This window comes from Gallus gallus, chromosome Z (assembly GCF_016699485.2).
Source record: "Gallus gallus isolate bGalGal1 chromosome Z, bGalGal1.mat.broiler.GRCg7b, whole genome shotgun sequence".
Lineage (NCBI taxonomy): Eukaryota > Metazoa > Chordata > Aves > Galliformes > Phasianidae > Gallus > Gallus gallus.
In genome coordinates this window covers 8,401,698-8,416,235 of record NC_052572.1, presented here as the reverse complement: position 1 = coordinate 8,416,235, position 14,538 = coordinate 8,401,698, and the positions used below count along the sequence as shown (strand labels likewise).

Sequence of the window (14,538 nt, the reverse complement as noted above, 5' to 3'; positions counted from 1 at the left end):
GCTTGTACCTCCAGCAATGTGGCAAGACAGTGATGCTTCACAGAATGTGACACTTCACAGTTCAGTGAATCCATGGAGAATACAGTAATTTGCTCATGGTCCTCAAAGCAGAAAATATAACTTTCTTGCTTTTCTCTGATATCTCCTGCACATCCTGCAGGAGCAAACCACGGGCCCGTAGGGGTGGCAGCCTGTAGGCCATAGGAGACATCTTCATTCATGCTAACAAGCACTGAGAAAATGGGAAAGGGCATTTCAGTTCTCTTGTTATAGATTGCTTGGAAACAATATGTGGCCACTTCCTCAGAGGAGCATAAATCAGACCCTGAGAACAAGAAACCTGTGGAGAGGTACAGAGAGAGGTAAAGGAAATCTGAAAATTGCTGTAATGGGAAAGGGCAAGAATCCCCATCTGCAGTCCCCAGCTTAGCTGCAGAGAAGAAAGCACCGGGTAGCAACCAGCAACTCCAACAACTCTTTTATTTATGGTCCTTGTAAAACTGTGCACCCACCCCAAAGAAATGCAGGAGAACAATTACCACACTCCAAATGAAGCCCAACGTGTTCAGCTAGGCAGTTCCTCACAGCACGGGGATTTACGAGCTGGTATCAACAGCTGTCAGAGGAAACCTGGACTCACAGCCCCAGAGAGCCTGACACTGATGGTAGATCTGCTAGACAGATGTTCAAAGCAAGCTTCTCCTAGACGGAAGGGCAAAGCCTCTGATAAGTCAGCAGCCCCTGAAGAGGAGCACCGAAGTTAAGTAGATGCCCAGCTACCTCTGAGATGGGATCAGGGGAATACTGAAACCTCAGTCAGATGCTTTTAATCAATAAGAACGTTTTTTTAATTATGATCAAGGCAACAGCAGAGCCTCCATGCTTGATGTACTGGCAATAATGGCTATAACAGCTGTGTTAAGAGTTGCAGAAAATATTTAACACAAATGAGCTGCTTTGATGCCTGACTCTCAGACAGCTGGAGAAGAAATCCAACTCAGTCGCATCCAGAATCATGCAAATATATTCCACACCCAACAGCTCCCCACTGAGACTCTGCGTGGCCACTCTGTAAGCTTGGCACAGCGTAAATCCAAGGCTATTCCTACAGCTCCAGCATCAAACCATGCTCTTAATTTCAAACTCTTCACGTTTCCCTGCTCGCTCTGCAAACTGCACCTTCAACTCAAAGGCCAGCCTAAGCTCCCACAGCCCAGCAGCCGTAGCAGCTCCAAGGTGACCTGCACCCCTCTGCCCTCACTGTCCTACAGCACAGCAGCCTACTCAACTTTTGTGGTCTATGAAGATGGGAGCCCACAAGCCACCCAGACCTTTACTGCATGCCTCAAACAGAAGCTGGGTCTGCAGTGGCTGCAGCCTTTCCTGTCCTATTCTCCCGGATTTACAAGGCCTCATTCCCCACCAGTGGCCAGAACAGTGCCAGTTGTGCTCAAAAACAAACTGGTAGCAAACAAAACTCACGCTATGGGAAGCTATGTATGTATGTAAGAGCAAAGCAGATGCACCTGGTAACTTGGCAACACAGAATAAAATCAGCGCCAGAGCAAAAGGTGAGGGATGATTTAATATCATGCTGCGTATCACGCTGCCCTTTACCTGTTGACATCTCCTTCACTGATTGGCTTTCACTGCCTGTGTGATGGATTTCCCTGATTTTCTTGACTGAATCATGGTACCTCACCCATTGGTAAACTCTACAGATGACTTGTTTCAAATTCTCAAGTCATGTATTTAATGAGTTGACAGGTGACCCCCAACCCTTGCACTGGAGCTTCCTAAAGGCACTGTGCAGGCAGAGAAGCCCCTGCTTGCATCCAGGCCAAACTGCCTCATGTGGTGGAGGACTGACTTTATGCTATTGCTATAGTCTCACTGCAGCCAGGTCAATCAGGGGAGCAGCTCCAGTACTGCTCATTTTCTGTAAGAAGATGTTTTCAATTTACGTTAGTAACTTGAATGAGTTTTAAGACATTCCTTGGTCCCTCCAATGCACAGAGCAGGCAGAGGTTCCGCAGGAGGGCAGAGGACCTGACTCAGTAAACTTTCATTGCTGCACTGCTTTTGCAAGGATGGCTCAGGAATGCAGATCTGCTGCTGCCTGACACCAGCACCAGACAGACCTACAAATACATTTTAGGGCCCCAGCTTTATTACAGCAATCTCTGTGCTAGCTTTGAGCTCAGGAAGATGAGCAGGCATCTATAAAAGCCACTGCTTGGTCTGGGCAGGCTCACTATCCAGGGCTGGCTGCACACCCTGGGGTGCAGGAGAACACCAAGCACATCCCCCAGGTCTGCAGTAGCTCAGCGCTGCAGCATCTCTGCATACTGCTCTGGGGTGCACAACAGTAGGAAGAGAAGTTCTGTACCACCTGGCTTAACACAGGGCTGGAGGGGAGGGCTCCTCTTTAGGGTTTCATCTCTCTTCTCTGCCTCGTTCACTAAGAACTGGGTCACTCCTGATTTGACATGGTAGGAAAACAACCTCAGCTGATTTGACTGAGCTCCCACAAGGCAGCAGGAAACCAAAGCCTCAGCATGTGGAAGAGCTGTTATTCATTCAGACAGGCTGAGGACCATTTAACCTCCACAGAAAACCCTGTCACATTGTTTTACAAGAAAGTGCTCGTGTATCTGAGCTAATTTTCCTGTCAGTCAGCACTTCCTGCCAACCAGCTCTGCTCTGGCAGTCTCAGTGATTATGATCATCTCCTGCATGTCTTGGTCCTGCATTCTCCTGAATGCTGTTATCTGGTGCTAAATAGCTGATACATCATATGCCAGAGCTGGTTGCACTTCAGTTTGGTCTAATAAGATTTTCTTATGTTGCCAACGACTCTTTTATGTTTCCCTCTCTAACATTAATTGCATGCTTTGGAATGAATCACAAATTGAGCTAATGTTTCTCACACCTCCTCACAAAGCCTTCTTTTTCTTCCTGGTATTATACTAAATTTAATTTGTTACTGTTCCGATCACTTCTGAAAGGTGAAAGCCAAACAGAGAAACTAATCTGCAGTGAAACTTGTGTGATGCCAGCCTGGCAGAAGCAGTCAGTACCTGTGTGCTGTGCTGCCATCCCTGCTCTAACAGAAGAGATGTCCAGCACATCCAGTCTGAGCTCCACTGGTGCTCCTGGGGTGAGTGCCCCCAGCATCTCACAGGGATTGAGCTGGAAGCACAGCTGCAGTGCTGGCAGGAGCGTGGTGCTGCAGCCAGACCCGGCCTTATGGTCCTGCTGCTTCCCAGTTAGTGCTCATTTCATATTGCACATTTGGTTTGTGTCTTTATTGAATTTCATCTCACTGACTGCAAATTGCTGCTGAGGCTGTTGAGCTCATTTACAGTTTCAGTTCTGGCACTAAAGCACTTTTAAGTCCCGTCCACTTAGTCCTACCATAATTGCTGCTGGGTTTCAGCGCCAGCCCCAGTCCTTGTGCGCTCTGCTGAGGATGATTTCCACTCTGCCACATCCATCTTCTCACCTTTCTTTACGCATTTGTGCCAACGGAGTTCCTGAAGTCACCCCGTATAGATGTTTTGTATATCCTTCCTCTGACCTACCAGGGCTGTTACTCTCAAAAACTGTATTAGATCAGTTTTATGTGACATGGCCTTACAAAAGCCTTACTAGACTGGCTGCTCTATGATCTAGCAGTGCTTACAAATATTCCATTCAATATCTTTCTGGATAGTGTATTTAGGCTGCCTAATCTCTCCTGCACTGTCATGCCCTTAAAGACTGGGAAACAGTCTTTCCTTCAGTCCTCAAACACTTCCCTGCTCTGATATCCCATCTCAGATAGATGGCGAAGAACTGAGAGACTGCTTCAACCACTTCCTTACTGGCTCCTGGGCTATGCCACATGAATACATACCAGCTGCACCAGTACCCCTGCTCCATTCCTACAGTGACCCACAGTGCAGCCCCTGGTGTCAGGCTGAGACTGCCTCTTCTTAGATCAGGATCAGACTCCATCCCTTCACATGTCCTGGTTCCTAGGTAGTGCCTGGTAGGCACTGGTTGCTGGAGTGGGTCAGAAGACAGGCAATGGTGCAAGCACGGGCAGCACAGAGTCTGATGGGGCACGCAGTCCCTGCTGTCTGCCACTGTCTGCCCTGTGGCAGGCCAATAAAGCTATTCATAAGACAGATATTGAACTGTCATGGCTTGGAGACTGGCATTTAAAAAGAACCAGCACAGATTCCAGGTTGTTGTAAAGTGCCAAACAATAAGCAGCAAGGCTCAGGATCTGCTGCCTCTGTACAGGAGGATGGGGCATACAGCTGAGGGGGTCCTAGTGGCCTTAATGCCAACTGTTGCCACTTGCAAATTCAAACCTAAGTGAGGGGTCATTCTTAGTGGCTGCTGATAGCAAAGAGCAGAAAACCATCTCTGAGCAGCTTTCTAAACTCTCTCAGATACTCCTGATAGGCTCAGTAAGCAAAGTCGTGCAAAGTCAAACAGGTTAATCAAAGATATCTTTGGGGATGCTGCCCAAGGCATTTGTCCCTACTCATACATTCGTACAAGCAGAAAAGAGCAAACTTGGTTCCTGTGTGGCTGAATGAAGTAGTTAGTCTCAGCAGGTGGGTTTTGTTTAAATGCTGTATTTCATAACCTGAAAGAGCAATAGCTACAGTAATGAAAAACTGGCCTGGGAGCATCTGAATAAAAAACAATCCATGCAAAGAACACCGATGAAAGAGGTTTAAATTCATCAGTTTGTTTTTTCACCAAAAACAACCACCGTGCTCACAGAACTACCTCACCTGTGACACAGTTGCTACGGGACATGAGGCAGTGAGCAGACATGTCCTGAGCTGCCTGATGCACCTTTAGGTCTGGAACCCACCAGCACACCCCATGATAGCACGGGAGCTGCAGCAGGATAGAGGTGAGGAATCAGACCCTGTATGAACAGACCAAAGCCTTCTGGACTTAGAGCAATTGCTGGGAGAGAAATCCCAGTGCAAAGAGAATGTGCTGGCGGGAGGAAGAGAAGCAAGGGCAGCCTGGTTGGCACAGAGTAAGAGGAAGGCAGCATTAATCCTAAGGACTCTGCCCATCTACCTCACTTAGCTTAGTCATGTCACCAGCCCATGTTTTAAAGCAGACAGGAGTCTGCCCATCCATCCACATCAATCTTAAAGATTCAGCAGGGAATAAGAAAGAGCCTTTTATGTTTTGTGGTGGAAGAAAATGAACAGTTTTACTGGAAAACAACCGCTTTGCTGTGAATGCAATTTAGAAGCCATTTTAAGAAAGTCTCTGCGCACTTCAGCCTGCTCAGAGGTCCTTCTGCAGGATGAGAAAGGCATCTGTACTCACTGTTTTCACACCCTAGTGATCGTCCAGCCCTACAGAGACAGGGGAAGCCATGCAAGGCTCAGGTAGGCTACTACAGAAGTGTAGGAGGAAAGACATGGACATGGCAGGAAAGACATCTGCAGCCATTGGGAGTTCACAGTCCTCATTTTCCTGGGCAAAAGCACTGAACAATGCTGAGAGGTCTGCCAGTATGCCTATGCCTGACTCATGTTCTATAAGGTGAGGCAGGAGAAGGTCCAACACACCTGAAGAAATAGCAGCATACCTGAAATGTTAGGCAAGGCTCTTATTTGCAAAGTCACACGAGCTTTAAAGACAGAGATTGTTTTTTGCTTCCAGTCAAAGTTAAACAGGCAGAAAGTCTCTGTGAACTGTTTTGTAAACACACAGCACATAGAGCAGTGCTTGACAAGTGTTTCTCTCCTAAGTGGGAAATGATGGCTTTCAAGATGACTTGCATTTCTTCAGCATCTTACCCTGTATATGAGATACAACAGAAACCTGGTCTTCAAGACTTCTCATACAAAGCAGTTGTTCAGTAAAATCTGTTTATATCATCAGGAAAGGGTATATTTTTTCCTGAGAAGCACAAAGCATTAGTTAATTTCCTGAAGGTTTGGATCATCTCAAGTATTTCATATCTTGAAAGGTCAACAGCTTTAGTAATGGGGGAAGGGCCATGGAGCATATGTCTGCGTGGCTTTCTCTGCAGAGTGTATACTCAGATGGCATTTATCTTGAAGCTATCAATATTTACTAAGGATAACTGTAACATCACCCTGCCCTTATTGTATTAGTCATGAAGGACCTGAACCACAAAAACAGAACAGAAAATGGACTTGTACTTATTGCATGCCTCCTGCTGCAAAAGCCTGGAATCCTCCTTCTCACATCAGGATGTAGTGTCTCAGGGTTAGAAGATAATACAGGCTAGAAGAGACTCCCAGAAGTCTCTTGTCCAACCTCCTGAGATCACACGTGGTTGTCCAGGGCTCTGCCCAAACTGGTCTTTAAGAACTTTGTGCACAGAGATAGTACAGCCTATTTGAATAAGGTGCTGCACTGCTTGACTTCCTTAATGATGAAAAGGTTTTTCCTTATATCCAGTCCAAACCTCTCGTTTCAACTCATTTCAGCTGCTGTCATAGAACCATAGAACGTTTGGGTTGGAAGGGACCTTAAAGACCACCTAGTTCCAACCCCTCTGCTATAGACACGGACACTTTCTACTACATCAAGTTGTACGATGCCCCATCCAGCCTGGCCTTGAACATCTCCAGGGATGGGGCATCCACAGTTTCTCCAACAGCCTGTTCCAGTCTCATAGGAAAGAATTTCTTCTTAATTTCCAGAATCATCCTTTCATGCACTGCTTTGAAGAACCCGGCTCTAACTTCTTGATGACCTCCCCATAGGCACTGACAGTTTGCTGTTAGGTATCCACAAAGCCATTCCTTTTCCAGACTGACCAAGCCCAGCTTGACAGCATCATTAGTCATTCCACAAGGTGGCTGTGGCCTCTAGCCTGGGATTCAGGCATTTGGGAACACTCGCAGCAGCAGTCTCTGGCTTTTTTACCAGGTATAACAACTCATGGATGAATTCAGAAGGAGAAAACATTCACATGAGTGAGCCAGACTCGGAAACTTAACTTTCCTTTCGTAAGGAAAGGAAGAAAAGAATCCCAAGAGAGAAATTTCACATCTGAGTCCTGCTTTTATATGTTTCGGTATTTATTTCTGCTTTAAGTGTAAGTTTGAGATAGGCTCAAGCCAAGATCCCAAATAAAAATCCAGCTGAATGCCACAGGGAGTGAATCCCACTCCCACCCATTTCCCTGTCTTCTACCCTTACAATAAGCTGACCAGTGTCACTAGATCTCTTGCACCCTAAGTGTAGGAGTTAGGCATCCAAATCCACCTCCACAGTACTTTATTATTTCCAAAGCAGACCTCCCATCTCAGCTAGCCTTTTTATTTCATGTCAGGATTTACCATTTACAGCCTAAAGCCATGGAAACAAGGTGTTATCTAACCTCATTTTATTTCATTGCTAATCACATCAATACTGCACCCAGGTCCCTGCAGGAGATGGCCTGGAGGGGCTGCAAACCTGCAGCCAGGCATCTGTGCAGCCGGGCTCGTGTTCATAAATAACAGGTATCTCCATCTGCCTGCTTTAGGAAACACTGTGGAGTCTTCAAGGAACATCCTGTCACTTGAAATGCAATCACAGTACATAACTGCATCACACTTAGCAAACTGACTAAAACCAAAGCCAAATGCTCACTGGCAACCACTCATAGCCCACCCATAAAACCAGCTGACTGTCCTTTTAAAATCGAGCCACTTATTTAGCTATAGAACTGGGAGCTTCTTTTCAGGCAGAGTTGGCACAGATGTGCACATCTCAGGGATCATTTTACTTTATTTCAATTTTCATTGCAAATCATTTATGCTCACTCTGAAATAGAACGGCCATCAGGCAGAGCAGGACACTGAGGAAATTATCCAGAACATGATAAACAGGAGCATTTACTGTCCGTTGTACCAGCTGCAGAACGTGCTCACTTGGTTATTTATGAAGAGGTGGTGCTGTCTGAAGGAGATGCCCAGCTGCCAACAGATAGATTTTAATATAATGGTCCAGATATTTACAGTTTTTCTTAAATATGCATCTATTCACGTGTATCAGGAGATTGTTAGAATGATTTCCAACTCAGTCTTATCAACAGGGAGGCCAATACATGCATTTTGGACACATCAGCTTGAGTAAAGAAATGCTTTTCAAAATATAACCAGCATTCCTTTAAGATTGCAATAAGGGCCTGATTTTTAAACCACCTCCAGGCAACCTTCAGGTTTTGCAGGCATAATTATATGTGGATGCAATTATTTATTTTCTGGCTGCACGTCCTGTAGTTTTCTGTATCCTGTTAATGTAGATTATTTCCCCAGCATTAGCAGAGCCGGTCCTTCGTGAAGTGCTGAGTTACTCCCAAGTGAGCGACTCGGGAGTGAGTTCTACTACAAAGTGGAATATCCTCCAGAATGAAAAGGTTGTAAACAACCACTTCCACTGAGGATCTAATTGGTTTTGTTTAAAACAGAAACTAAACCATGTCTCAGACTTATCCTGCTGGTTCGTGCAGAGGACCAGGATTGCTTTCAGCATCAGCCCTGGCCAGTCTACTGCAACAGCAAGGCAGCTCTTACCTCAGTCTTTCCTGCTGGACAGTCCAATGATGGTCATTTTCAAGAGATTAAAGACATAGAGCAGAATTAGATCCTACTCAAAAAAATCCTAGGCGCAGCACTGCCAAACAAGCTAGTTTTCTGTCCTATCCACAGCCCCATAAGAACTAAAGGCTCATAGATAACGTAGCAAATGTGTCTCTGCAGCAACATAATTAGAGCCATGGCAGCAGTGGCTAAGACAAGAGCTGAGACGGAAACGCCTCATTGCACATGTCAAGTCCACAGGAGCTTCTCTGCAATGGGTAAAGCTCTGACAAAGAACCTTGCTCACGTGAGTAGTGCCCAGGGTGTCTCACTGCCTGCAGACATCTCTTCCTCTTCCCCACAGTTAGATGCCAGGACACAAATAGACTGAACACTGCTCTGCTCTGCTCAGCCCAGCTTTCAATGAACTCTGTCCAGTTCTGGGGCTGAGACAAGTGCTCTTGTAGGGAATACACATGGTATATGGGAGAAGGGGAATACATAAAGGCCCAAGCTATCCTACCTGCAGAGGGAAAAGCACCAACACTGCTTTCTTTAGGCTGCACTAACGTGAAATTCTTAGGAGGCCCAGGTGCACCAGTAAAGATATCTCTGTTGCTTAGCGAGACAAATTCTCAGCCTCAGCCACTGTATCAGTGAAATGAATTTTTTGCTACAATATAAAGGTTAAACTGCAATAAAGCTGCTAATTCAGCGATATGAATATATAAAGGCCATCTTTTTCCTGGAGTAATTTGGCCAAACTGCATAGACTTTCCAATCTACATCAGCAAAACATGCAGCCCAGGGTGACAGAGCAATGTGGTCTTACAGTACAAAACCACTATTGACAGATAGCTACGTGCCCTGGCTACGTGCCAGGCCCAAATTAACCATCTGAGCTACTAGAATGGATGGCTAGGGGCAAAAATATAACTGCCATCATCTCAACATTAGGATTGTTCTAAGTACTTCGTTATCGAGTCATTACTCTTGGAGACAGCCTGACACAAAGGGAAAATGCTGATTTCATTTTATTTAATGGGAACAAAGTTATGTTGGCTGAGTCTGGGTATATTACTATAATTGATTCTTATTTTTATTTTTTTGTAACATTGTAAGTATATATTCACTTAATTCTGCTGCTTCCTTGTACCTTGGAGGTTTGGAATCAATGCCTGGGTATCAGCTCATGCTGGAGGTCCTCTTCTCTTGAGCACTATCTATCCATCTCTAGGGAAGCACTCTTTAATGAGCTGTTTTCACACAGAGAGAATTAAGTGTTTTTCTCTTGGCATGTAGCATTGCAAGCAGAACATCTCCCTTGATGTCAGCAAGAAGAAACTGGGACTTGCATGTGTTTGCAACACTCATCTCAATGCAGGGAGAGTGGCATCAAGAAAGAGTAACAACGCATGCCCAGCAATATGCATGTCAAGGGCAGAAGAACATAGGAAAAACAGTCTGTTCCCAGGCTCCTGTCTAGTTTTCCTTTCTGTCCTCTAAGAATCACCATCTCCATGATCTTATCAAGAAGGATCCATGCTTACAGAAGAGTGTCCATACGCATCTATGAAGGTTTTGTCAAGCTGCACAAGACATGCAGCTGATCCTCAATAACTGCTAAGAGCTCACCCATTTGTGATTTAACATCAGTTTGCCTGCACAGCTGGCCCTGTTGCTTTTATAAGTGTGGCAAGGCCCATGGGTAGGAGGAGTAAGAAATGCTGCTGCCTAGGTTTTCTCAGCTCCATAGGACATCTATGTCCTCTGAAATCAGGTTGATAAAAAATGGAATTAATAGTTTTGGGGCCTCAAGTCACCAAAGTGACCCTGCCTCTCTATGAAGCCCAGGCAAGCCTCAAACAAACCAGCTTCAGTCACTGGGCTGGATTCCTGCTGGCAGCCGATCCTCAGCTCCCAGATGTGCCTGTCGCCCAGACTGGGCTGACCTGTCCTCATACTTGGCCTTCATCTCCCTTGACATTTTCTCAGTCTGCTGCTCCCAGTCACTCACCTTGCCATCAGTGGTGACTGCTGCAAAGACTGTGGAAGAGTAAGGGGACCAGGCAACATCCCCTACAGCAGCATTCAGGTCATAAATAAACATTGGAGTCCTGTAAAGAGAGATCCAGGCACAGTTAAAAACATATCACTCTGAAAGTGAAACACTGAGATAAAAACACTTGGATGTTGCAGCCTGTGTTAAATGCCAGCTTCAGGAATGGGATATGGGATACTTTCTTACGCCAAACACAAGCCAGGGTCTGAGCCAAAGACATTGCAGAGTTGAACCTCAACCTAATCTCACTGCACTGCGAATAAAAGAAGCATGTTGATTTCTTTCTGCAATCATTTTGAAAGCTTTTACTGCACACAGTGGGACTCTGTGCTTAATAATCATACAGGGAAAAGTGATCTTCCCTCTCTGTACCTCTGACATTGAATATTAAAGCAGTATTGGCAACAGGAAATATTTGACTCTGACTGATTTACAATGAAATCAGTTTCCTGATTGAAACCAGACGTTTCTCAACCAATAGCCCTGAACATCATTATGCATTTTTAAATGTTCCAATGTTTTAAACTTCTTGCCTCTGCCTATTAGGAGGCATCTGACCCCTGAGGCCACCTACCAGCCCCTGACATTCCCCTGTGCCATTGCTCCAGAAGAATCACCCTGCCACAGCAAGTCTGAAATGTAGACAGTTCCGTGGCAAGGCAGTGAGGTTGTCTGCTTGAGCTGCACTTCTTGGCAAATTTCTGGAGCAATGCTAACCTTTATACGTCATCCTTTAGATTGACTCATCAGCCATCAAGAACATAAGACAGCAATGTCAGCTTCTTAGAGTGAAACAGACTCAGGTCTGAGCAGAACCAACACATGCAGCTGGATTAGGCTGGACCTCGCTACCCGTACCAGGACCCAGTAGGACCTACTTGATGGTATGATCCCAGATCTTGACTGTCCAGTCAGAGCTGCAGGAAATGAAGATTTTCAAGTGGTAGGGATTCCAGCTGACTGAATCCACAGCCATGTGATGGGCTTCAAACACATCCAGAAACTGGCTTGAATAGCATTTTGAACACTGCAATGGAAAGAACTAGTCAGTAATCAGAGCTAGACCTTCTTCCAGGGCTTGTATTCCCAGAGAAAGATGTGTGCAAATATTTGTATGGCCTCCCAGGCTCATCTGGGCTGGCTGGGAAGAGGCAGCTGGTACCCAGAAGTGCTACAAACATCATTTAGCACATGCTGTTTCACCCCAACTGCAGGCAATATTGAGCCAGACATACAGATGGGAATAGGCTGGATTGAAAGCTGGAGGCAGGGTACAGAGCCCATTCTCCATCGTAGGAGCTTCTCCACCTCCTGCAGTGCTTCTGTAATGGGCTCTCAGAAAGGCAGGGGAAAATAGCTCTCATGTTGCACAGGAGCACACCAGCAGTGTGCATTTGGATTGTTCCAATTAAAACTTCCAGTAATGGCATTCTCAGCACAAGAAGGATCTATCAGACCCTTTGGCTCTAACAAGTTTTGTGAATACGTCTACAGCCCCTTCTCTGCCACCATCCTGTGACAGCTTGTCGCAGCAGTGTACCCCACCATACAGCCCTGACCTGTAGCTCTTCCCGTGCGGCTCACGACTTCCCAAGAAGGGTGTAAGAGCCCTGGAGGTTGTCCAGCACTGAATAATGCTCCCACTGGGCTGCCCTGTGCCCTACTGGCTATGTGAGCTCATGAAAGGGAGGAGAAATGATGATCCGCTTGCTGGCACTAATAGGATACGGGACTTGATCAGGATCCTGCCAGTTCCGCGTTCACAGAAAAATGAGGTTATCCTCCCCCACCTTCCTCCCACAGAAGGCTTCCTTCATTAACCACTGGGATCCCCAGTCACAAGTAATGCTCTTGGTTGTTTTTTCATGCAAGCCGTAACTACGCTGCAAGTTTGGGTTGGTTTCAGGAGTTTCTGTCAGTCTGCCTCAGTAGTGTCACTACAAGGACTTTTCCGCACCTTTCTCTACTCCCTGCTGAATGCAGCAAAACATCATCTGCCCGAGCAGCAGGATTGCTGAAGTGTTGCATGACTTTAATTCTTGCAAACCAAAGCTCTAACTAATCGCGAGGCTTAACTACTTATGGCACATGACATTCACTGCCTGGTAACTCACACCTGCTGTGTTTACAATATCCTTGTGTGCTAGGACAGGTACAGGATGAGGGGTGCTGAAGTTTCTGCACTGCATCAGCTCTACCATCCCCAGGAGGGTGGCTACGGCAGGAAACAGAAGCAGGAATGGGGCTCACGTCCCACTGAAATTTACTGGCAGTGCCTACAGCTTGCTAATAGTTTGGTGCATACTCTGGCTCTGAGCAACTGTGCTTGCATGTAATTATGGTAACGAAATCGCCTTTAATGGCATGTTCCGTAACTTTGCTTCATAATTCATAATGTTCAGTCACCGGGAAAATTGATACTTGGCTTGTTTTGAAAGTCACTTTGCTGGGAACAGACAGAATAGGTCACAAGTAATTCATCACAAGAGAGAGGCTGCTTTATTTGGTTGTCTCTCCAAGTAGGTGGATTGAAGGTCCTTAATACCTGACGGCTTTGATCAGTGAGATCTTAACAAGATCTGTCGGCATCCAATAGATCTGTAATGCTTAGTGCTCTGTTTTTAGAGCCTTGCTGGAGTTGAGTCTGTGAGCTCTCCAGTACCAGTATGGTGGGAAACACTCTGGGATGTTCTGACCCTCAACATAGGGTTTGCAACCTGCAAGTTTGGCTTGGAGCTGAGATCCAGGCCTTGGCAGGAAAGGGACCTGCAGTTTCCTCATTAAATAAACAGCAAAAGGGGTTACGTAGGGCCTGGCTGGTGTCATTTGTGAAAAGCAAACCCCATGTGCCATACCCTGTGCTCTGGCACTGCTGACCCAACACACCATGTCTATCCAGACCATCAGTGACACATCTCTGGTGTGTGACACACAGCCATGGCCTTCCCAAGAGGAAGGAACTTTGAAGGAACACCATGGGAGTAACTTCCCACTCTGAAAGGAATGCCATGAAATTAGTTCAGAAAGAAGTTTGACTTTAATGAACAAGAGTTTCTGAGTTACCTGAAACTGCTGGCAAAGTCTTCTCCTGCTATTCATTTTAAAAACTATACCATTATTAGACACATGTCAAGGCAAAAACAAAACTGCTGGAAAATGTGATGCTTAACTCCTGACAAGGCAGCTTTGAAGAGGATGAGTTGATTCAGGGAGCAGGCATTTGTGCAGCCTGTCTGATCCTCTAGAGTGCTGCTCAAATATGCTGAAAGTGTTTTTCTCCTGTTTAAATGGTGGTACGTGCATGTGAATAGTAAATTGTATTTTTATGATGGGACAGGAAAGCAAGAAGGTAATACAGAAAACAAGTAACAAGATGTCCGGTGACAAGGCTACGAAACAAATGGGAGGAATACTGGGAGGAAAGGACAACTGCAAGGAACACAGTTTATTCATAACCTTCATTAAAAGCACTTCAACTTATCCCAAATGTTAACTTGACACAACACTGCTCTGCTTCCACGTTGAATGCACAGTTACACATGCGCTTATAACGTGGAGTGTTCCTACAGTTCACTATCAGAAATACTGAGGCTCAAGGTAACACGCAAATCCCATAAATAATATTGTTCAGGGGAGTGTTGTATCTGGCAGCAGAAAGAGTACAGCCCGGAGCCAGCATTCCCAGGCAGATGAGGACACCCAGCTGCTCTTCAGAAACTGCCAACACAAATGTGCCCTGTGTTGTGGACTGCCTGGCCTGACCACACAGACACAAACGTCCCGGTGCTTGGTACGAGAGAATGAGTGCGTGTGAAAACAGCTTTGTTAAAATAAGAATCACTCTTTCCTTCTATACAGCCTTGCACTGAGATTTGTTGCCTTTACTTGTTTCATTCTCAAGCA

General features: G+C 45.8%; 1 protein-coding gene across 3 annotated transcripts in view; it reads right to left on the bottom strand.

Annotated features, from left to right (window-relative positions):
- Positions 1-14,538, bottom strand: part of DNAI1 (dynein axonemal intermediate chain 1) — a 135,036-nt gene that overhangs the window by 26,240 nt on the left and 94,258 nt on the right. For 2 of the 3 annotated variants that reach the window (XM_003642965.6, XM_040656597.2), the window contains exons 17-18: positions 11,514-11,662; positions 10,591-10,690 (exon numbers count right to left, since the gene is read on the bottom strand). The exons of the other annotated variant lie outside the window; for it this stretch is intronic. In XM_003642965.6, coding sequence (XP_003643013.1) covers positions 10,591-10,690; positions 11,514-11,662 — 249 coding nt within the window. The remainder of the gene's footprint in view (positions 1-10,590; positions 10,691-11,513; positions 11,663-14,538) is intronic. 3 annotated transcript variants of the gene reach the window in all.